General features: G+C 44.5%; 1 protein-coding gene, 1 non-coding gene and 1 pseudogene across 3 annotated transcripts; all 3 read right to left on the minus strand.

The window, feature by feature from the left end:
• ACTG2 (actin gamma 2, smooth muscle) lies at positions 1 to 24,035 on the minus strand. Of its 2 annotated transcripts, none has more exons than XM_043468147.1 (9): positions 23,781 to 24,035; positions 15,083 to 15,244; positions 14,555 to 14,683; positions 7,640 to 7,750; positions 7,300 to 7,384; positions 5,326 to 5,487; positions 4,382 to 4,573; positions 2,571 to 2,752; positions 1 to 223 (listed from the first exon to the last, which is right to left on the minus strand). In XM_043468147.1, the coding sequence occupies exons 2-9, from the start codon at positions 15,206 to 15,208 to the stop codon at positions 80 to 82; spliced, it is 1,131 nt and encodes a 376-aa protein (XP_043324082.1). In that variant the 5' UTR covers positions 15,209 to 15,244; positions 23,781 to 24,035; the 3' UTR covers positions 1 to 79. The 2 variants fall into 2 exon arrangements, with proteins under 2 accessions (XP_043324082.1, XP_043324081.1); XM_043468146.1 differs by lacking the exon at positions 1 to 223 and adding an exon at positions 2,337 to 2,504 and having other exon boundaries at positions 2,535 to 2,752.
• Positions 8,782 to 12,214, minus strand: LOC122441500 (annotated as a pseudogene).
• LOC122442736 lies at positions 12,973 to 13,076 on the minus strand. The gene has a single exon (XR_006269732.1). It is a non-coding gene; the product is annotated as a U6 spliceosomal RNA (small nuclear RNA).
• Positions 24,036 to 24,581: the final 546 nt, after the last annotated feature.

The raw sequence follows: 24,581 nt of genomic DNA on the forward strand, positions 1-24,581 counted from the left end.
TAAGGCTTGCAGAATTTTAATGTTTCATGATTGTTAACAGAGAAGTCTCAAGGAGGTCTCCAGAGAATCTGTTCTGACTTTAGAAGCACTTCCTGTGGACAATGGAGGGCCCTGCCTCATCATACTCTGGCTTGCTGATCCACATCTGCTGGAAGGTGGAGAGAGAGGCCAGGATGGAGCCTCCGATCCAGACTGAGTACTTCCGTTCTGGGGGAGCAATAATCTGCAAAGAGCAAATGTGGTGAATCATGGTCAGTTGCCAAGGTATAGGGAAGGTGGTCCAGGAATCATCTCGTCATACTGCCAGACTGCCCTGGGAACGGACAGCCTCTGTGGTCAGAAAGGAACTAGGAGAAACCTTGTGGTAGATCAGACTATTGCTCAGATTGTCAGCCTCCCTCCCACTTCATTCCCCTGCCACTCCATGAGAAGAATGGGCTGGGCCCTGTCTGCTTTGGCCAATGGGATATCAGCAGACTTGACATAGTGGCCCAAAATGTGCTTCAGTCATGCAAGTGGGCACACTTTTTTGTGTCTCTGTCATCTTCACGAGAAGAACTTCCCTTAAAGAGCTACTGGCCCTTTAGCCTGAGCCCCACAGTGAGAGAATGTGCCCCTGACCTGAGTTGGCTAGACCTGCAGAACTGCCTAGCCAAACTTGACCCAAAACAACTGACTCCCAGCTGACCTGCAGATGCATGAACAATAAATGCTTATTGTTATGTGACCTAACATTTCACAGTTGCTGTTACCCAGCAATAGCTAACCAATACAAACATCTATAAGGGGAGTGCTGTTCTGTTCTTGCCTGGATGCATGGGCATCTTGGGCTGGGATTCCTCCTTTCTGGAGAATAAGCCAGTCTACTCAATAGTCTCTTGTATCTGAGAAGTTCTCAAATTCATACATGCCCCTGGGATTCCTGAGCTTGGCCTTTAGAAATTCGTTGCCATGTCAGACAATTTTGAACTTCACCAAAAGTGGATCCAACAGGACTATAGCTTTTCAACTAATTCCTGTTTCTGAAGGGATTAAGAATCCAATGCTAGAACAAGCCAGATGTGAAACAGATTTCTTTCTGGTCTCCTAAGGATCTCCCTCCATATTTCCTAAATTGCAGAGATCATGGAATTACAGAATAAGTAGGGTCTTTAGAAGTTATCTTTTTCACACAGACAAAAGTCACCCCGGGGCTCCTTTGACAGACACCTCAAGGACTGGCACAGCCACTAAGAAGGTAATGGATTTTATTGCTGGGCAGCTCTATTTGTAAGAAAACTCTGGGTTGTCTTGGGCTGGAGGCCCTACATCTCGGCCCCATTTCCACCCTACTCTCTTCTTCCATATTCTAGAGCTTGCCTCATCTCCCCTACACATCTTGCTGTCCAATTTGGCTGGGGAGTTTGTACATGCACCCACCCTTGGGTACCTTCACTCACGCTCCTCCCCCTGCCTGCCATGCCCTTTCCCTTCCTCTGGTCTTATTTAAGCTGTTCTCCCATTAAGCATGTCTAATAATCAGATCTTAAACTCCTGAACAGCTGGCCATGTTATTAAACTCAGGACCTTGGCTCATAAATTGGGATATGCATCAAGTCACTGGTGTCTGTTTGTCAGTGTAGGTGATGGTGGTACCCCATATCTGTTGAACAGGAATCTGGGGGTGAGGCTAGGTCTGATATCCTGACACATGGTCTTAGTAAAAAACCACTGCCCAAGGCCTGGCACAGTGCCCACCATACGGCAGGCCTCAATAAACATGACTGCTCCAGTGGTTCCTGGTGAGAAGAGCTTGTAGATGTTCATCTGTTTTCCGGTGGCCCATTCTGCTTCCCTGGGCAGGGAGGCCTTTGTAGAAAAGGTTCTTAGAATACTAACATATAGAACACACTTCCTCAGCTCAGAGGCCAACTTTATCCTGAGACTCTGTAACTTTCAACCTATTTGTTATCTCTCTTTGGCACCTATCTTTTTCTAACCCTGCTAGCAAAACAGTTCCTAGAAATCCTGAAAGGGTCTGTCTGATTGCTTGGGGACCAGAGGCTGGGGAGGGGTGGTAAGACAGCTGGGCTCCTGTGCTGAGGAGGCCTATGAGGGGAGAAGCAGTGTATGAGGGCTGTGGCCAAGATGGGACAACAGGTCAGAGGCTGTCCAGGAATCGAGGAGTGTCCCTGTGGCCTGTCCGACAGTCAACATTCTCTCTCTGGAACTTTCACCTTAAAAAGGTTTCCCAGGTCCTTTTTAAAGTTTAAAGGTGGTGTGGTGTTGCCTCCTCCTTTCCTTTCCCTCTTTAACCTCCTCATTTCCTTCTCAACCCATTCTCTCCATTCCAAACTCATTTTATCTCCTTCTCATACAGTGTCCATGAGATTGTGCTTAAGAGCCCAGGATAAATGTATCTCCTGTTCAGGGTCCCAGGAACATACTCCCCCACAAGATGAAATCTGCCTCAGACCAGGATAAAGGCAACCACCAAGCTGTAGGCCTGGCAGCCTGACTTGGACCTGTGTACCCAAGTACACAGGTCTTTGGACAAAGAATAGGACGAGGGGAGCCAGGGTAGCACCCACCTTGATCTTCATGGTACTGGGGGCCAGGGCTGTGATCTCCTTCTGCATTCTGTCGGCAATGCCGGGGTACATGGTGGTACCCCCGGAGAGGACATTGTTGGCGTATAAATCCTTGCGGATGTCAATGTCACATTTCATGATGGAATTGTAGGTTGTTTCATGAATTCCAGCTGACTCCATGCCTAGTAGAGACCATAGTATCCGGTCAGGACCCACCACCCCACACCTACAGCTCCTCAGGTGACCCTTCTATCAGGTCAGCTACCCTGGTTTGCCTCAGTCACCTCCCCAATGGACTGAAAGATCAGACCCTCTAACTGGCCACTGCCATGCCTTGAGTTTCCCCTATTCTGAGGGATCGTTCACACTGCTGCCTGATGAATATTTCTAGAGGGACGCTTCCATTGTATCATGGACCATGATACTCACCCCTTTAAAGTGTATAGTTTAAAGAGTTGTACAACCATCACCACAGTCTAATTTTGGAACATGTTTCACACCCCCCAAATAAACTCCATACCCATTGGCAGACACTCTCCATTTTCCCCTTCTCCCCTTTCCCAGCCTTAGGAAACCACTAATCTATTTTCAATCTCTATAGATTTGCCTATTCTGGACATTTCATATAAATGAAACCATACAATATTTGTTCTTTCATGTCTGGCTCACTTCACTTAGCATAATGTTTTCAAGATTCTTCCAAGTTACAGTCAGTTATAGCCAAAAAATATCCCAATCTAAGGACATAACAATCACATCATGTTTGCCTACTAGTTGACATCTAGCCACCTTTGTCTGCAACCGAGATCTTCCACAGTAAAAGGCCCTGCCTGCCAAAACAGCTCATGCCCACATACCTGAGTTTCCTCACCTCCAGTCTTTTTCCATGTGGTATTATTCCACACTGTAGACAGAGGAATCTTCCTAAAGTGAAATTCTGACTTCTCTACTCTGCTGCTTAAAGACTTCCAGGGGATTTGAAATTGCTGATATGATTAACACCCATGCTCTTTGTTTGACCCGGCAGCTCTCTTCAATTTCCTGTGTGTGAATGCATGCACACACACACATACACACACACAAACACACACACACTTCACCTATGATGTTCCAAATATAATATGATGTGCACATATTCCATGATTTTCACAAGCTTTCCATCTGCCTTGCATGCCATTCCCCACTTTGCACTCCTTCCATCCCCAGATACCATAAGGTGATGCTTATTCTTCAAGGTTCTGTTCAAAGATTCAGCTTTATGAGAAGCCTTGCCTGATTTCTTAGGCCTATAGCACTTTATCCAGTTTGCTATTTACCACTACATTGTATGTTAACAATTGCTAACAGGCCTTTCTCTTATATACTTCTCAAGATGATAGTTATCCTTGTATTAAATATTATCTTATTTAATCCCTATCTAGTAGGTACTATCACAATTTCCACTTTATAGATTAAAAAAACTGAGATTTGAAGAAGGTAACATGCCCAAGGCATAGCGCTTGAAGGACCAGAATCAAGACTTAAAACCAGGTCTGACCCCCAAACCCACTCTGTTTACTCCTATAGATTTCAGACCCCGTGATCTAAATGGTGAGAATTCAAGAAGAGCTTTGTGTTTTAACCTCATTCTTAGTTTCATGTTATATTACCATCCCATTTTCCCTTTATTTTGGTTTCCTTACCCTTTTATTTAAAATTAGATTTTATCTAGTTTTATTGTTCATGTATTTTCAGCCCTTTCTGGAAAAATATGGGTAAGTATAAACAATAAACAGTGTGTGTGATTGGCCAGAACTAAGGCAGAGCCTCACCAATGAACGAGGGCTGGAAGAGGGTCTCCGGGCAGCGGAAGCGCTCATTGCCAATGGTGATGACCTGCCCATCTGGCAGCTCGTAGCTCTTCTCCAGGGAGGAAGAGGAGGCTGCCGTGGCCATCTCATTCTCGAAGTCCAGAGCCACGTAGCACAGCTTTTCCTTGATGTCTCGCACAATTTCTCGCTCGGCTAGAGAGAGTAGAAATGACAGAGAGTAGATACTTGGCTCTGCTAGCTTGGTTGTCCCATTTTGATCTCCTTGAAAACTCCCTTCTTCCTTGTCCTTTGGATTCAGTCTCAAGATTTGCTTGATTCTCAAGCAAAACTTTGCATGTACTTTTCATCTAGTTCTTATCACTTTGTCTTGACAAAGCTGCAGGCTTTCCTGAGGGCCTTGAAGGACACATTTCCGGTCTAGATGGAGGCTCATATGCTGGGATTGTACAGAATCTAGGAAGGCCCCTACCTATAAACTCTTCCTGCCCTGGGGGCCACTTCCCTTTAGAAATTCAGACCTTAGTTATTCCATTTGTCCTCAAACCATAAACACTTCTAGGTAATGAAATGCAGCACCAGTCTCTCCACCATTCAGCCCCATAAAAACTAGCTCTGATCCTGTGGATGTGGACAGAGGTAGCAGGACCCTGGGGAGGGAGGGTGTGCCGTGAAAGCACAGTTAGAGGGTGAAGACAAGCACTTCTTAGAAGGAGCAGGTCTAAGCCTGGTACGCCTCCCCAGGGTGTCTTGGTTGGGAAACTTCTCCCTTGCAAAAGGCTCCCCTGACTATCTGGTCTGGTCCAGGGCCCCAACCCCAGCTTATGGCCTCCCTATCTATCCTAAGAGAGTTTGGGGACACTGACTTCTCATTACTCATGAGCATTTCTGGTCCTAGATCAGATTTGGTTCTGAGCTCAAGTCAAGTTCAGAAAGAGGATGGGTACCTGTGGTCACAAAGGAATAGCCTCTCTCTGTGAGGATCTTCATGAGGTAGTCCGTGAGGTCGCGGCCAGCCAGGTCAAGGCGCATGATGGCATGAGGCAGTGCATAGCCCTCATAGATAGGAACATTGTGGGTGACACCGTCCCCTGAATCCAGGACAATGCCTAAGGACAGAGGAGATAAGACCTATGAAACCCTTTATTTTTTCATCTGTTTCTTTCTGGGACTTGTCACCAAATGATCTTCAGCAACCATATTGTTCTTTAGCAGCTGGAAAATTCACCCACTGTGAGAACTGCCAATCGTATTTTTTGTGTACGTCAATTTTGTGTATATCAGTTTATTTTCCCAAATGAAACTGTAGGCTTCTGGAAGGCAAATGAAATATCTCCTCTTCTTATATTCCTTGAAACACTTTCACAAAAATGCATACTTGTCAATTGGCATCTAGGATGTAAATTCTTTAAGTTAGAGTAATTAATTTGCATATCCTTCAGGCATCAAACTTGGAGAAGGAAATGGCAACCCACTCCAGTGTTCTTTCCTGGAGAATCCCAGGGACAGGGGAGTCTGATGGGCTGCCGTCCATGGGGTCGCACAGAGTCGGACATGACTGAAGCGACTTGGCAGCAGCAGCAGGCATCAGACTAACATATACGCTCATGCAATTAGAATGTTAGCACTAAAAGGACTATTAAAACCAGCTTGGAAAAAATGAACATTCTCTACTGATGAAACTTTTAGTAAACCATGAAAGGATATAAGTTTTCTCAACATGATAAGAAATCCCTCTTGATCCAACAGCCATATAAATTGATGGGGAAACATTACAATATTGTTACTATGTTATTATTATTTAATATTGTCCTGGATGTTCTAGCCAATGCAATATGACAAAAAATAGAAATAAGAGGTATTATTATCAAAAGGAAAGAGGATCATCATTATTTGCAGATAAAGTGGTGTGTATGTTAGTCATTCAGTCATGTCTGATTCTTTGAGATCCCATGGACCGTAGCCCATACTTAAAAGACCCAAGAGGACCAACTGAGAAACCATTAGAGTTAATAAGATGTCTCAGTAAGGGCCAGATCCAAAATAAATATCCAGAGATCAGTAGCTTACTCTTATACAAGGATGTTGGTCACAGAGTATTTTATAATAAGCAAAAATTAGAGACAACCTAAAGGTTCTGCATTAGAGAAATGGTAAAATCAACCAACCAATCATGGAAGCATCACACACAATGACTACCATGTGGCGTGTGAACATGACGTTCACAGCATAAAACCAAGTGCAAAGCACAGGATACAAAACTGTGTGTACCTGCACTTCCCCGTCACTGTCCTTATCACGTGTGGTGAAATTACCCTTTAATTTCTTCTCTCCTCCACTAGACTGTGCTAGCTGCAAAATGGCTGATCTGTCTTGTCCCACAGATCCTGTGTGCCCATAGCCTGCAGTGTTTGGCACACGGTATGAAGTATTGGAGAAAATTTGAATGGGTGAATAAATGGACAAATCAATGAATACATGAATGAATGTTTGAAAGATGTTTCTGGAAGCTGTCAAGCCCTTATTAAAAATCACTTCATTTTGAAGTTCCCTCTGTTTCCCTGAGTTTTCTATGCCAAGGCCACCTAGTACGTATACACCCACCATCATAGATTCTGCCATTGCTGCTTTGTGAGCAGAAACATTCCAGGACTGTTGGAAAGTGTGCACAAGCTCCCAGACTAAGTATTGTAATGGAAATGGCCCTTGCGGTCATGCTTTGCTCATGTAAATTCTCTTCAGCTATACTGGGTGGACTTGCACCTGTATTCTACCTGGACTTCCCTCTGTTATCCCTCACCCCGGTTTTTGTTGGACTTTGGCTGTCCCTTTGATTCTTCTGAACAGGAATTTCTCCAGGAGCCCAGTTTTTCCTTTCTTCCCCTCAAGTCAAAAAGGGAGCAGATTACAGGGCTACTTACCCGTTGTGCGGCCAGAAGCATAGAGGGAGAGCACAGCTTGAATGGCGACGTACATGGCGGGGACGTTGAAGGTTTCAAACATGATCTGAAAGAACAGTGCAGAACAGAAGACTATCAGAAATCACTGCTCTCTTGGCCCACAGAATGGTTGGTAATTTTATTAAGGGGGGGACCTGTGCGTGTTTACTCCGTTCCCACCTCCCGTGGGCTCTGGCGTGGACTGCACTCACAGCAAGTTCTCAAAAAACTCTTTTGCATTGATGCATGGTTGGGAAAAAGAATCTGGTCAAGCGTCCATGTCTGTTCCTGTGTTGGTACTCAGGTCTCCCTGGCCTCTTACCTGGGTCATCTTCTCCCTGTTGGCCTTGGGATTCAGAGGGGCCTCCGTGAGCAGGGTGGGGTGTTCCTCGGGGGCGACCCGCAGCTCATTGTAGAAGGAGTGGTGCCAGATCTGGTTGGGAGGAAAGTCAGATGAGTCCAGCAGACAGATTCTCAGTGGGCGGGAAAACTCCAACTGGCCTGCCCGTACTAGGGGAGGACGGCTTGATGGTCTCAGAATAGACCGGATCTGGAGAGGAGGCCCGTCAACACTGGGAATTTCTGATTGCTCTTCCAAGGGTATATTCCTTCTCATCAGGGCCCCAGACGGGGCTCAGACCTAGGGCCAACATACTCAGTGTGTTGATTATTTCCGTCTGACCTTGGCTCCTCTTTACTCCGCTCCCTTGTCTCCCCTGTACCCCAAGGGACCACTGCAGCTCTCTGGCTTCTGGCTGTGTTTGGCTGATGGAAGATACCAGCAGGGGGTTGCAGAGTTTAAGGAGGAAGGAGGGCAGGGTGCCCTCCTGGCCAAGTTGAGGTCTCCCTAGCACGGCTCCTGTCATGCGGCCCCTCTTCAGGCTCCAGCTCTCACTGACCTCGTCTGGCCGCCCTTGCCCTTCAGACTTCCAGCTCTAAGAGCTTCCACTGTTGCTGGTACTCGGGTGTCTCTGCCTCTCTTTCTGGTTCCCTAACCTGCTCACACCTCTGTAAGTAGTCCTTCCTTAAATTAATTCAGAACCCCAGCTGAGTGTATACTGTCTTCTGTTGAAGCCTGACGGATATGCATGAACTGTCACTGTCTATTATTGACCAGGCTGTTCTTCAGAGCAGGGTTTCTCAGCCTCAGCGCTTTGACATTTTAGGTCAATAATTCTTCATCGTGGGGGCTGACCTGTGCATTTCGGGATGCTTAGCACATCCTTGGCTTCCACCCACTAGATGCCAAAAGCACCTCTCCAGTTGTAAGGAGCACAAATGTCTCCAGAAGTTGCCAGATGCCCCTGGGAGGCAAAATGATCCTGGCTGAGAATCACTGCTGTAGATGAAGCTAGTTCTTTTTTTTACTTCTCTATGTGTGCTGTGCTTAGTCGCTCAGTTGTGTCCGACTCTTTGTGACCCCAGGGACTGTAGCCCAACAGACTCCTCTGTCCATGGGGATTCTCCAGGCAAGAATCCTGGAGTGGGTTACCATGCCCTCCTCCAGGGAATCTTCCCAAACCAGGGATTGAGCCGAGGTCTCCTGCATTGCAGGCAGATTCTTTACCATCTGAGCCACCAAGGAAGCCTAGTAGTTTACTTCTACATATTGAATATTTAATAGTTATAGGGCACAATATTAGATTCTGAAAACATTGCATGGTAATTTTAGAGGAAGTTAAATCTTCCCACTGTGTCCAGTTCCCTCTGAGTGATCCAGACAGCAAACAAGAGCCTTTGTTTCAGAGGGATTCGGCGAAGAGTGGTATGGACACAGGGCTTCGATTTCCTCAGAGGTGGGGCCAGAGTCCTCTGTGCCCATTGTACCCGTACATTTATGGGCCTCCAGTTTTGTGCTAGGATGATGCTAAATGTAACCTTAGTTTCCAAGTCTAGAGTGGAGAAAAGCAGTCAAAGAGACAAAATGCAAAGACACATTCATATTCAAGTGAAGGAAGAGGCAGGAGAAGTTCATTTTCTAGATCTGAGAGAGCCCTGAAGGCAAAGGAAGGCCTCCAGAGACTGAGAAGGGCCCCTGAGGCAGAGCAAAGGGCGCAGACAGAGGCCGCAGGCTGTGGCGGTGTCGCGGGACACAGAAGAGACGGCAATTAGGCTTCATAAGGTGACATCAGTGTTTCCTCAAATGTGGCCTCGATTGTGTGGGGATAATTGCTATAGGTGCAGCTTCCCGGGCTGCATCCCAGGCCCATAAATCAGAATCTTTTTGGGTGTTGGGCTCAACCATCTGCACTTCATTTAATTTCATTTTCAAAAGCTTTTATAAAGTACTTTGAAGTTTAAGTTATAAAGTACTTTAAAAGTTAAAGATGTTGACAACTTTTAAATTAGGAAAATATCTTTAAGAGGAATAAAAATTTCCCAGATTTCCATCACTTACTAATAAACAGTTAACACTTTGGCTTTTTTCTCTCCCTAATCTTTCATTTTTATGTATTTTCAAACTTATTACTATTATTTATTCACTTCATATGCTTTCCTTTACTACTTACTACGATTATACTTCTGTGTTCAATTTTGTTTCCTATCACTTTTCAGTTAATATAAATAATTTTTTTCATAGTAAACATTTATTTTTAATAAGTTGAATTAAAAATTATTTTAATGCTTATACAACAGTTGATCATATCTCATCACCATCATATATTTAATCACATTGCTATTCAGGGTAGCCTTGATATTTTTTATAATCTTGTGAAAACTATCTTTGTTCCTATTACATTTTCTTTTTTCTATTCAGGATGTTTTCCAAAAATAAAAAGTTCTAAGAGGGGCTGCACATACGATTGTGACTAATGCATACTGCTGTATGAGAGACCAGCACAGCGCCGCAGAGCAAGCATTCTGCCAAAACAACAACAACAAAATGTCCATCTAGAATTACTTTCAACTCTTTCAGCAGTGCCTGAGTCCTTATCATAAAAAAAAGTTCATTAGCTGATTCAGCATCCATTCATTCTTTGGCTAATCTTCAGGTACAGTTTGCTCAAATGTACTTTCAAATATTACATAATGCTGAAAACCATGAAATTTCCCAAAGACTGTCTGAAAAATGAGAGGAATCACCTATTTCTGTTTGACAAGGCAGCAGCCAATAAAATAAAACCCTTCCTTTTGGTGGCAGTGGAACAGTACACTTGCCTGCCAGACACCCATTTTTACAAAAAGCCAAAGGTATAAAACACCACACGCCATGCCAATCAGCGAACTTCTCGGAACACAGTTTTCCTGGCTCGTATTACCTAAATACAAAGCATCTGTTATAAAAAGCTTGTAAGAAACTATGGTGGACAAATATGAAAGTATAGTCAGTGATGCATATGTCTTCAAAGCATCATGTTTAACCTTGAAGCAATGCCTGAAAATGAAGCTTCCCAATATTCCAGGGAAAGCAACTGTTGTTCCAAAGTTTCCATATATAGAAAAGTCTTTTCTTTTCTAAGGTATTCAAATTTTTTTCTATGATTTCAATGACCATTGGTTTTCTGAGTTTTGCATCTCCTGAAGAAGGACTGGACTGACCATGTGTATCTGTTGGCATCTTGAGGTCCTTGCATGCTTCCCCAGCGCCACACTGAAGCCCTCAGGTCAGCTCCAGCCGCATGCCTGAGTGCTTCCATCTTGGTGACTCCTGGGAAATGCTTTGATTTCTATTACTCACAAAGAGGCTAATTTTGTCTTTACTTCAGAATAAGAAATTGACTATTTCACCCTTATCTGCATTCACTCTTAAAATATGAAATAATTTGACAGATAAAAATAACACCTAGCAGTTTTACTCTGAAGTTTTAAATAAAACTTTAAATAAATAATTTTTCAAATAATTTTCAGATTTTCAACTTTTAATCATTTCTATTTGGCCAGTTGGTCATGTCCCTTTTGTCTGGTGGAGACTTTGTGTTTTTAATAATCAATTTACATTAGTTGTTTATATTAATCCTCTATTACACTAGTTGTGAAATTTCTTTGCAATCTGTTGTTTGTCTCTTAAATTTGGTTTTATTTTTCACATACTAGAAATTACGATTTTTAAGAAATCACATTTGTTATTCTTTATATGACTTCTTTCACCAAATTTGATACTCATACTTACTATACTGTATTTTTATCATTATTTTTTTATATTTAACTTTTATATTCAACTGATATGTTTGATGAAATTGTATGAGGTAAGGGCCCTGCCCCCCAAATAATGAATTAGTTGTCACAGAATAATTCATTGAACAATCCTTTTTTCCCCTCTGGTCTTGGAAGTTACATTTCCTATGTATTTCTTTTTTACCTCTCTAGTGGCACCAGATTGTTTTAATTTGTATAACTTTATATCTTAATATTCAGATATAGCAAGTCTTCTGTCAGTTTTCCTTATTCATAATAGTCTCATAACTTTTATTTATTTCTCCATACTTTATGATTATCTTGCATAATCAAAGCTTGTGATATTTTTAGCCAAACTCAAGAAAGCAGAGAGTAAAAATGGAGTTACCAGGAGCTGGGGGCAGGGGAAAGGGAGGTGCTCTTGGTCAAGGCGCACGAAGTGTCAGTTACGTGGGAAGAGTAAACCTGGAGATCTAACATAATACATTAGCATGACGACTAGAGGTAACAATACTGTCTGTAAAATTTGCTAAGAGGGTAAATCCTAAGTGTTCTCACTACAAGGAGAAAAAACAACTGTGAGGTAGTAGATATGTTGTTAGCTTGAATATGGTGACTGATACATAATGTATATACACTATCAAATTATCAAGTTGTATACCTTAAATATATACAATTTTAAAAACTGTGAGACTTTTATTAGAATGGCAATGATGGCTTCCCTGATAGCTCAGTTGGTAAAGAATCCACCTGCAATGCAGGAGACCCCAGTTCAATTCCTGGGTCAGGAAGATCCACTGGAGAAGGGATAGGCTACCCACTCCAGTGTTCTTGGGTTTCCCTGGTGGTTCAGCTGGTAAAGAATCTGCCTGCAATGTGGGAGACCTGAGTTCGATCCCTGGGTTGGGAAGATCCCCTGGAGAAAGGAAAGGCTATCTACTCCAATATTCTGGCCTGGAGAATCCCATGGACAGAGGAGCCCAAGTCAGTCCTCACCTATTGGATGTAAGTGCCAGAGTTTAAACTAGATGTACTTCACCTCAAATTCACAGGCTTCCTGCTCTTCAAATTCCAGGGAATTCTAGATAAATGAGACATGGTTCTTACCCTCCCTTGCCCCCAAGGTTTACTGAGAGAGAATTAACATACAACACTATATAAGTTTGTGGCTCAGCTGGTAAAGAATCCGCCTGCAATGTGGGATCTTGGGTTTAATCCCTGGGTTGGGAAGATTCCCTGGAGAAGGGAAAGGCTACCCACTCTGGTATTCTGGCCTGGAGAACTCCACGGACTGTACAGTCCATGGGGTTGCAAAGAGTCAGACATGACTGAGCAGCTTTCACTTTACTTTTAATAAGCCTATAAATTAACTTAAAAAAACTTGACAACTTTGTCCTATTCAGTTTTTCTTTTCTTTTATTTTTTTCCCCATTTATTTTTATTAGTTGGAGGCTAATTACTTTACAATATTGTAGTGGTTTTTGCCATACATTGACATGAGTCAGCCATGGATTTACATGTGTTCCCCTTCCCAATCCCCAAAATATGGAATGCTTCACGAATTTGCGTGTCATCCTTGCGCAGGGGCCATGCTAATCTCTGTATCATTCCAATTTTAGTATGTGTGCTGCCAAAGCGAGCACTCAGTTTTTCTTTTAAAGCATGTAATGTATTTTTAGGAGTTTCTTTAAAGAGTTCCTATTACTGTTGTGAATAAAAATTTTGTCTATTATTTTAAAATTAGATATTATTAGACATATACAAGTAATATGTACCACGTATTGAGCATTATGTATGCTCCATGCTTTGGGATTATACTATTTGCCTAATTCAACCTTCAAAGCAACCTAGTGAAGAAAATATTTTTATTTCCACAAATAAGGAAGCTAAGGTTTAGAGGGAGTTTTTGCTCCCAGATCTCCCTGCCTCTGGTTCCAGTGCCTGTGCTTTTAACCGCCCCACAGAGTGGAGTAAAAAGCAATTGCATTTGTTATCTGTTTATCTCTCATTCAGAGTGACTGAATTTAAGGTTTAGAGAAAAGTGTATGTGAAGCACAGATTTCAAATCAGCTTTCTTTATTCCCAGCTGCAAGACTGCACTGCTCAATAAGCCCTCTGTTACATTTCAAAAGACAGTCATTGCAGAAATAAGAATTCTCAGACAACTGTCAGTGGAATTTATCAAAAGAATATTAGAAATATTGTATACCAACTATACTTCAATTAAAAAAGAATACTAAAAGGTTCTATTAGCATTTTGCATGTGATTTTGTTGAACACAAACTACTATTTAAAAATTACCCCCATATCTTCCTTTTCTAGACATTTTATTTTCATTTATCATTCACAGGTGGTTTTGTTCCTGATATTAGTATTTCCTAGGTATCTAGTGAAAGTTTGATTTTGTTGTTGTTGTTTTGGCCACCCCACATGGCATGCAGGATCTTAGTTCCCAGACCAGGGATGGAACCCCCATCCCCTGTGGTGGAAGCGTGGAGTCCTAACCACTGGACCACCAGGGAAATCTGCCCTTTCTCCCATTTTCTGACATGAAAAAAAGTTTCTAGAAACCAGTAACGATTCTTACTTAAATTTTTCACTAGAGAAGCATCATAATAGTATAGCATCAATGTACCTATCTGAGGTCATGACAGGGAAAATAAAGAGGAGAAGCTATTCACTTTTTTGGACGGGACTGTGCATTTTAAAGAAGGATAAGTACTGGGCTGGAATGAGAACTGCAGGAAAGGATAAAACTGGGACTTAGGCCGGACCAGGTCCTCAGACGCCAGACACAGAGTTAGGAACCTACTGTTGGTCAGTGAGGAGCTACTGAAGAGTCCCATGAGGCAAGTGACATGATTTGGTCTGTTTTTAGAAAGACAAGCTTTGCAGCAGCACAGAGAATGAATTAGGTGATTGAGACAGGAGACAGAGAAATCAGTCAGGAAGCCATTGGAATCATCCAGTGAGAGATGTTGGCAGCTTAGGCTGGGGAATGCCCAGGGGGATGGACAAGAAGGAAAGAAAGATGTGAGAAACATCGTAGAGGAAGATTTGACAGGACAGAAGGTCTTGATGATACTAAAATGAGCACATTACAGGAGGGGTCCACCAATACCTTCTCCATGTCATCCCAGTTAGTGATGATGCCGTGTTCAATGGGGTATTTGAGAGTAAGGATCCCGCGCTTGCTCTGAGCTTCATCCCCAACATAGCTGTCTTTCTGGCCCATTCCCACCATCACACCCTGCAATGCAAAAGAGAAGGAAGGAGAACGGAATTGGCTGAGGGTTCCATTTGGAGGGATTCAGGCATTGGAGAGTCTCTGAAGAAGGATAAAGACAAGAAGAATGTCCTTTTTCTCCCCCTGGAAACCAGACTGAAGGAGATGGGGTGAGGCAGATGCTGATGAATGGGGAAATGATGGGAGAGAAGATAGATGATTTCTTGTGGGCGTGTCTCCGTTCTCTGTCCTAAAACAATATCATTTTCTGAGAGAACAGGGCTCATCCATACATGTCTCCCTCTTACTTTACTTAAAACACACACACGGGTGCGCTCACACACACACACGGCTCCCCATAGATGCCACAATGCAGTGCTTCTTCCCAGGAACTCAAAGCCTTGGGTCCATGTGAGCCCGTACCTGGTGACGAGGGCGGCCCACAATGGAAGGAAAGACGGCGCGGGGGGCGTCATCTCCTGCGAAGCCAGCTTTGCACAGGCCAGAGCCATTGTCACACACGAGCGCGGTGGTCTCTTCTTCACACATGGTGAGTGTGGCCGAGTGAACCAGGGGCTGGAGCACCTGGGGAATCAGGAGAAGAGTGTTGTTGGCCACTTCTCAAAACCATGTTGGAGACGATCTTGGCTTTGGGGTCTGACCCCATCGGCAACTAGGACCTAATTCCAGAGGGACAGGCAAGCACCCGGCCCTGCACTCTGGCGTTTGGGCCTCTTCCCTCTCTCTACCCTGCTGTTTTGGGCTCAACTGTGTACCCCCAATTTCTGTGTTAAAGTCTAACCCTAGAATGTATCTGTATTTGGGGATAAAACCTTCAAAGAGATAATTAAGAGTAAAATGAGGTCATTAATCTGTTATGACTGGTACCAAATATGCCTAATTCAATAGAATGGGTATCTTTACAAGAGAAAATTGAAACACAGAGACACACAGAGGAAGACCATGTAAAGACATAGCAAGAAAACAATCATCTACAAGCAAAGGAGAGAGGCCTCAGGAGAAACCAGCCCTGCTGACATCTTGACCTCAGACTTCTAACCTCCAGAACTGTGAAAAAATAAAATTTCCCTTGCTAAGCCAGTCTGTGATACTTTATTATGGCAGGCCTCACAAACAAACCCACCTGCCTCTTAAAGGCCTGAAATGATACAAAGTGTTAATCCAATGGAAAGACTCTCTAAAGACTTGAAGTTTAGAAAAGAAATAGAAAAAACCTGCAATAAACATAATTAAGGGTTACATTTACAAGAACTCTTATAAATCATTAAGAAAGAAGTAAATAGCCCAAAAGAAAAAAAAACAAAAACAAAAACAAACTATGGAATAGATAACTGACAGAAAAAGAAATGCACATACTCAACAATTACCTGAAAAGGTGATCAGCCTCATTAGTTATCAAGAAATGCAAATAAAAAATAAGACCATTTTCACCTATCTCATTGTTAAGATTCAAAGTTTTATCATAGGTGTTGGCTAAGTTGTGGGAACACTGGCACTCTTTAATCAGAAAAACATCAATGCACAATATGGCACTGCCTAAATGTCTCTTGTTAAGGGAAGGAACATGCAGATCGACATGGACTAATGTGGACAAGTTTCTAAACCATTCTGCTGAGTGAACAAAACAAGTTGCAGGATAGAAGGCCCAGCATAAAAAATTTGTGAGGTTTTTTTTAAAGCACAAAAAATATTATGTATTTTCCATAATTTTCTTTTTGTGGATGTGAACACATAGCAAAAAGTTCTGGGGGAAAAAAAAAACAAAAACTAAGGCTGATCATAGCAGTTACCTGGAGGTGGGAAGGGGACTGGGAGGAGAAGTGCCATAATGTTTTAATTTTTAACAAAGAGACTGTATCCATGTACAGTTTATAATTAAAATGAGTCATAACATATCATTAAGAAAAAAAAGATGCAGCAGTTCTAGGTGAAATGTTCAGTCCTAAGGATAGAAGTCCCTGGAGAAGGACAGGGCAGCCTGAAAGGACAAGGAAAGCAAGAGAATTCGTGATGGAACTCACTGCCCCTGTTGCTTCAGATGGTAAAAAAAAACAGAGAAGTCCTTCCTTCAGTGCTGATACCTGAATTGGGATGACTGCAAAGTGACTAGGGAATTAATTGTTCTAACATCTGTTGCAGGTTTTCTTTTTTTGAGTGACCCAACAAATTCTTGACCCTTGTGATAAAAGAGAAGTAGTAGCAGTCTAGGAGATGATGTGCAGATTGCTGTCCGGCTGGCAAGCCCCCGGTGGGAGGTGGAGAAAGTCTCAGCCGAGGGGGATGGGAGTCCAGAGAAGAGAGGCACAAGGCGTGGAAAGAGAAGGTGGCTGCGGAGCCCACCAAGCTTCTTCGTCCAGAACATGCAGCAGGACGGGAAGGAGAGCTGCCGCAGACAGCTGGGAGCCCGGTGCCCGTACGACCTCATGTGGAAGGAGGACAGCAAAGACCACGACCAGAGCAGAGCAGAGCCACAGGCCTCTGAGTGTGAGAGACTATCTAGAAGCTTGTTCACACAATTTTTGGGCTAAAAGGAAGCCCTTCCTGTTATGCAGTGTGTACACGTGGGGAGAGGCCACCGGACGTCTAGAATCCAACTCTGCTTGTCCTTGCTGACCCTCGTGATACCCTTGGCCATGGAGAGCAAGTCCCAGCCTTCTCACTCAGCCCACAAGCCCCAACAAGGTCTGGTCCCTGCCTGTGTCCCCAGACTCATCTCCTGTCTGGCCCCCCTCCTTGGCCTTGTCACTGTGGCTTTGTGGAGTTTCTTTCCATCCTCTGAACTGTGCCATCTCCTGTCCCTTCTGGACCTTTAGGTTTGGAACAGGGTCTGGAACACCCTTCCCCCAACCTGTTTACTACTCTGACTCCCATCACCGCTCAGGCTTCTGTATCAACACTGCATTTTCAGTCTTTTTGGCCCACCAGTCTCAGTGGCATAGAACAAACACTGGTGAGAAGACATCAAGGTCTGAGATGTGATGGCGATTGAAGGGAAGTACCTAGTTGCTCAGAACCTATGGTTGCCAACAGGGAAGGGATAGTTAGGGAGTTTGAGATCAACATGTATACACTGCTATACTGCAAATAGATAACCAACAACATCCTATTGAATAGCACAGGAAACTGTTCAATATGATGGGGCAGCCTGGATCAGAGGGGAGTTTAGGGAAGAATGAATACACGTATATGCTGTCTACCTGAAACCATCACAACATTGTTAATTGGCTATACTCCAATATAAAATAAAAAGATTTTTTAAAATTTAAAGAAAAAGTACCTAGTTGTTCAAAACAATGCTGTCTCTGGTCTGAACAGTTTCTGGATTGCAGAGAAGTTCCCTAACCTACCATGTTGGAACCATGGAGAAATGGAGAGATGTCAGGAGACGGAAGTGGCAAAAGTTCCAATGTTCAAAAAGAGAAACAAGGCAGATGTCTAAAACCTCAGGTAATCTTGATATCCAAATTAGGTGGGTTTCCAGAAGGCACTATTAAAGAAAGCATTATTAAAGAAGCAGTGATTTCTTATAACTGACTAGGGTTTACCAACAACAAATAGCCTCCTTTTTTTCCCCAGGACTCACCGGCTAGAAATGAAGGAGAAGGTGGGAGAAATTGAGCTTAATTTGATCTTGGCATCTGACAAGTTCTCCTGTGACATCACTATTGATAAAGCCATGTGGGCCGAACAATAAAACAACTAGGCATATGTATAGCTACCTGAGTTACTGTCACTGAAAGGTGTCAATTGATAGATCACTCTCAACCTGGAGGCAAGGATATACCTCAGAACTCCTCTCTTGGTCCTTTCTCCTGTTTTATATATGAACTGGATGAAAATATAGAGTACATGCTGATCATATGTCCAGATAAAACACATATGTTGACTGAAAGGATCAAAGTCTAAGATGATCTCAAAAAGCAGAGAAAAACAAGCTAAATTCACTAGGATTAAATTTAACAGGATAAACATGAAGTTGTGAAGGTGGGTCTGAATAACGAACTGTGAAAGTTCTTGTTCAGCCTCTGTGAGAAGGACCTGGGGTCTTGTGGACAATCAGCAGTGTTCTGGAGCCAGGATAAAAGCTGAGTCCACCTCCAGCCTGAAAGCTGTGTCTGCTCCTTAGGACTACACTTGTCAGCAGAGGTATGGGAAGGTGAGCTCCCGTTCACAGCTGACAAGGCGAACAGGACTACCTTTCTGAAGGAGAATTCAACAATACTTATCAAAAGTCTTTAAAAATGCACATGTCTTTTCACAAATACACTTCTAGCAATTTATCCTTGAAAGTGAAAGTGGAAGTTGTTCAGTTGTGTCCGACTCTTTGCAATCCCATTAACTATACAGTCCATGGGATTCTCCAGGCCAGAATACGGAAGTAGATAGCCTTTCCCTTCTGCAGGGGATCTTCCCAACCCAGGGATTGAACCCAGGTCTCCTGCATTGCAGGCAGATTCTTTACCAGCAGAGCCACCAGGGAAGCCCATTTATCCTTGGGTGAGTGCAAACATTTGGCCAACTTTAATGCCCAAAAAAGTTATCAAATAATAAATAAAATGCTTGTAAACTAGTTGCCAGAGACCTTCCTACAATAGAGCAGAATACTTACTGCCATGGAAAAGGTGCAGGCTGTCTTGTTAGGTGAAACACAGTATATTCTGTGTTTGGATTTTTGGTAAAAATGCATCTTTAATTTTTAAAAATTGAAGGCCTTTCAACATATTATCTATTTAATCCTCACAGAAGCCCTGAGTGAAGATGTTTTTAGTCCCAACTTACAGATAAGGAAACCGAATCTCAGAAAAGTGAAAGGATTTAGCTCTTGGGCTGCTCACCAAAGGGCTGGCCTCAGCCCACGAGGCGCCAAAGCCTGGGCTTGCCCCTTCCCCACCACCTCAGTGAAACGCACACAACTTCTCCATGTTTGGTGTTTTTGCTTCTGCCTCTGTCTCCCTAGCACTGCTGGCAGCAAAAGCCCTAAAACAAAAGGGCCAGTGTTCTTTTCTCTCTCGGAGCCTCTGAGCCCCTCCCATGCCATGACGAGATCTAGATTTATGTCGACAGCCCCTACGCCGGTGTGCAGCACGTAGTAGGTGCTCAGTAAATGTTGGATGACAATCCCACCACCTGCCTGGGCTCCGCCGTGACAGTCTGCTCTGCCCCTGAGAGCTGAACTCCCAGTTCCCACAGTCCCAGGCAGCTCGGTCCCCTGATTTAGAACCACGAAGGGACAGTCTTCTTTACAAGCTGGTCACAGAGAGCTGGGTTTCCTTGTTCTAGCAGGTGGTCCACCTTGAGGAGAAAACAGCCTCCAAAGGCAGCCAAGAGGCACGGCTGCACCTCTGTGACTGTCTCCCTCTGGGGTCCCCTCTCTCGGGTGACCTGTAGTTCAAGCCAGTCTGGCTTTTCGGTGAACCCTATTGTCTCCCCCTGAAGTTCTGCATTCACAGGAAGAAAGAGCATTGGACTTCATTTCCCAGCAGCTGAGACAAGCTACAGAGTGACTTCAAGCTGTCAGCCGTGCCATTCTGCAGCACTTGAGGTGGATTCAGATCTGCTTTTTTTTGAAGTTGGAGCCAAATGAGAAGCGAGGGAGGTGGAGGCAGGGGGAGGGCAGCTGGCCAGCAGGGGCCCTCTGGGGGAAGGCTTGGACCCTGGAGCCAGCCTCTCCTGGAAGGTCTCTGCTGGGGGAAATTCTAAACCTCACTCAGCCACTTGCTGGTAATTTGTGGCTAGACTCAAGCGTGTCAGCTGAACCAGAGCCAACGTCACTGTGGTTTCCTGGGTCACAATCGCTTTGCACTCGCAGAAAACCCAAGAGCACTGTTCTGGCCTTTTCAGCACGTACTACATCTGGGCTTCATTGAGGATTTCACAGAGTTAGAAACACAGCTCCCCACTCCTCCCCCAAAAGTGGCCAAAACCCAAAGACATAATGAGTGCAAAGGATTTGCTCACCCACACATGCCCCTGGCCACCCCCAAGCAAATCTGAGAACAGGGTGAGAGCTCCCCACCCTCACTCTGAAGGTTTGGTTTCAGAGTTCTCTACCGCCCTCTTTTCTTTTCTTTCCTCCCTTCAGGTGCCCCTTCCCATGGCTCAGTCCCACGGCTCCCTCTCTGGCCTTCAGTTTTCTCAACTGTAAAATGGAAGTAGTGACATCTATCTCCCGGGATAATGGATCAAATGAAATAATGGAAATGAAGTGCTTTATAAGTTGCAAATCAGGGTCAGCAAATACTGACCCTGTAGTCTACAAACTACAACACCTGTTTTTGTGAGACTCTTGAACTAAGAATGGTTTTGATATTTTTTAATGGTTGCAAAAAAGGCAAAGAATAAGATTCTAATACCCAAGAAAATTATATGAAATCAAATAATAAATAAAGTTCTACTGGAACACAACTACACCCATTTATTACATACTGTCCATGGCTGCTCCAGTACAATGGCAGAGTTTAGTAGTTGTGAGAGAGACCTTTAGACTCACAAAGCCTAAAATATTTACTATTTTGTTCTCTACAGAAAAAGTTTCCCAATCCCTGTTGTAAAGGACTGAAAAAATAATAATTATTGTTATCTCTCTTATCTTCTCCATTAGAACTTGCTCTCAGGATGAAGTCTGCCACACTGGAAGGAAATGAAGGATCTGCTTCATCAATCAATGATTATTGAAAGAAAGGTTGAATTTATGCCAGTTCCCAAAGGCATTTTCATTTTAGTGAAAAGTTTGAGTCCTAAAAGGAAACCCTCTCAAATATAGTGAGATTTCAAATAATAGTTGGGGAAATAGATTGGAGTAAGGGCTTTAATTGGCAGCTAAGCAGCTGCCTATTATAATCTGCAAACGCATATATCCATACAATGACTGCACAAGGAACACTCCTATGGCGGAAAATTCTAGTGGCACCTCTTATTAACTTCAGGGTACCTTGACTTGGTTAACACACACTAATTAAATTAAAAATGGCTTCCTGCTAGTAAACTTTCTGGTCCTCAGGAATCTGCCATTTGGACGTGCTCTTCTGGCTTTTTATCCTGGCCACTCTCTCCCCCTGCTCAGATCTAGACCTGACCCCTCTCCTGAGCCCCATGGCCCTGGCACCTCAACTCCATCTCTGAGACTGCCATCCTCATCACTGTCCTCTGATTGGATTGGCCCCCAGAGACTCGTACCCCCCACCCAGGATGGAGCCCAGTTCCCAAACCCTCCCTTCTCCTTCCCCTCCAATCCTCAGGCCTTTTATTTCTGCACCCAGGCATCACTTGGGACCAGTGCACTGCTGTAGCTCTCTCGACCTGTCCCGGTCCACTCCTCTCAAGCTGCCAGAGCAGTCCTTTCAGGGGCAGACCATTCTCTGATGCCCCATCGCCCAGTCCTTTAGTTTAGTGTAGAAAGCCCTAGTAGTCTGGCCCCACCTTCTCCTCTGACCTTAGAACTCCCTGCTTCCTGCCTTGAAATCTATAGTCAGTGGAGCTGAGCCACTTAAACAGTTCCAAAGACTATGTGTCCTCTGTCCTGGGACTATTCCGACTTTAGGACCCAGGTTAGGTACCCCCTTCTTCCGGGAAGCCTTCCCTGATAACTTCTGGGCTGGGTGAGGGGCTCCTGGGCTTTACCCCTTACATATATTTATCTTTTCTATGGTTCTCATTTGTCTCTCTTAGTGATTGCAGAGCTCCTACTCTGTCCCTAAGGAGCAGGAACAATGCCTGCTTACAGAACAAGTGCTCAAGAAATGTTGCCAGAATGAATAAAGGGAAGGAGGAAAGAAATCTAGCTTCAAGATCATGACGTCATATTGCCCATCCTGGTTTCCCAGGTAAGACATATAATATCTGCTCATTAGATTTCCTCTAGTTCACCTCCATCTCTGGCACAGGAATCTCCGTCTCGGTGCAGCCCAAGGGCTAACCTCAAACTCTAAACCCATTCAAATGGTAAAAGCAAGAGCTTAAAGCCTCCCTGTGCAAAGTGTGGTCCCAGACCAGCCACCTCAGCCTCACCTGGGAGCTTATTAGGAGTGGAAATTATCAGCTCCCACCCCAGTCTACTGAGTCAGAATCTGAGCTAAGGCAGTCTGTTTTAGCAAGTCGTCCAGGTGATATTTAATGTCTGAGTACTCAGGGCCAGACCCTGACAGTGTTGAGCTGGGAACTTTCTACAAATATCATTTAATCCTCACAACAGCACTGCCAGGGAGATATTATTAGTATTACTTCCATTGCTGGGTAGTCTGTCTCCAAGGCCTGCACCACTATACTGGCTAGCCTTAGCTGTAAAGAGATGTTAGCAGAGTCTGATTGCAAAAGTGGACACAGCCCCTTGGTCTATTTTCTTCTTAATTATTTATGCTCACGTGTCTGTGTCTGTGTGTCGCTGGGGGAGGACAACGACATTGGTGGTGGTCTCACAGCTGGGTGAGGGTCTTCTCCAGATCTCAGTGTCTTCATCAGAGAATGAATTATTAATAGATGGTTCCACTTCCTTCCAGCCCTAAAATCACATGATGCCCCGGGACACTTGCCCCACCCATCCTGATTTGTTGCATCCTCCAGTGACCCTGGAGCCTTCAAGGCTGAGAAAACTCTTAGCCAAGCATGAATCAGAAGTCAGAGAGACAAGAGGTGGTCTGAAGAAAATAGTCACCCATCCCCAACAAGACATCTCACAGACACAAGGGCTATGACTGGTTTGGATTTAAATGCTCCGGGAAGTCATTTCTCTGAAAAGCATCTGCTCCCCTAAACAGCCTCCCAGACATTCTGAGCTATGACAAAGGACATGGGTATAGATCTGCCCCGGACCTGGAGAGCAGTGAGGAGAGAGAGAGTGCAGGTAACATATCCCACCCAGCACCCAGTTAAGAGGGCAGGGAGCCGTGTTCTGTGCTGCCCTTGCCCTAGGATGCCCCGTGGCCAGAAACGCCTTTTACTGACAGGCAGCAGTGTGCTTGCAGGCACCACTGCACACCAAGGGCCTTGACGTGTGACCTAGGCCAGCGTCACCAAAGCCAGGCCAATCTGAAGGCGCCTCCTGCACCCAGGGGGCCAGGCGGCCCCAAAAAGACAGACACAGCAGAAGCTGGATAGTACTCACCAAGTGTAGGAGAGGTCCTTCTCCCAGTGACTGAGGGCTGGTGTGTCTTTGGCATAAATACCAGAGCAATATAAAACCCCAGAGGCGGATCTTCTTTAAACAGAGTCCCTAAAAAGGCCAGCTGACGGTGTGTTAGCAATATTACCATATAAGGTGCTTTTTTCAATAAATCGGCCTTGGGGGTGGGGAGGGTGGAAAAGGGGGTTGGGTAGAGTGAATTATCATTTGAAAAATGTATGCAAAAGGACTCCAGAGGCAGCAGCCTCGGTGCTGGCGGATTTGTTCCTTTTATGCTGCACTTGCATAAACAAAACTCACACCAGGCCTTATAAGCTGCCCAGAGTGAGGCCAGATGGAGTTCTGCTCCTGGAGAGAGAACCATACCAAGAATGGCAGTGGGCCGCCTCCCTCCGCACCTCCCTACTTAGGCCCGGCTGCCCGCCACCCCAGGGCAGTGTCCCCAAAATGGATGCAATTGTGCCTGGTCTGGTGCAAGCCCAGGTCAGCTGAAAACCAGAGGGAAATGCCATCCACACCTGGGAAAGCAATCTCGTGTACTCTGCTCACCTGTTGCCCCTCACACACGCTCCTAACCCCTGGGCTGAGTCACCTGCGGGCCCAGCACAGCGTAAGCCTCTTCTGACACCTCTGTCTCCCTTCCTGATTCCTGCTGCCAGTCCCTGGACCTTGGGAATACAGCCCAAGGTAGCAGCCTTGTTGTGGAGGGACACCCAACAAGATCCGCTCCACCTAACAAGGCCCGCAAGCTCGTAGACCTGTCCACAGTCCTGGGCTTCCTGC

Source organism: Cervus canadensis, chromosome 5, assembly GCF_019320065.1.
Source record: "Cervus canadensis isolate Bull #8, Minnesota chromosome 5, ASM1932006v1, whole genome shotgun sequence".
In the NCBI taxonomy this organism is placed as follows: Eukaryota; Metazoa; Chordata; class Mammalia; order Artiodactyla; family Cervidae; genus Cervus; species Cervus canadensis.

What these genes read in the sequence shown, in the direction of transcription:
- ACTG2 (XM_043468146.1), bottom strand. Translation starts at nt 15,208, where the DNA reads ATGTGTGAAGAAGAGACCACCGCGCTCGTGTGTGACAATGGCTCTGGC. An exon ending in TGGGCCGCCCTCGTCACCAG is followed by an intron (nt 14,684 to 15,082) that starts GTACGGGCTCAC and finishes TTTGCATTGCAG; the next exon opens with GGTGTGATGGTGGGAATGGG. An exon ending in CTATTCCTTTGTGACCACAG is followed by an intron (nt 4,574 to 5,325) that starts GTACCCATCCTC and finishes TACTCTCTCTAG; the next exon opens with CCGAGCGAGAAATTGTGCGA.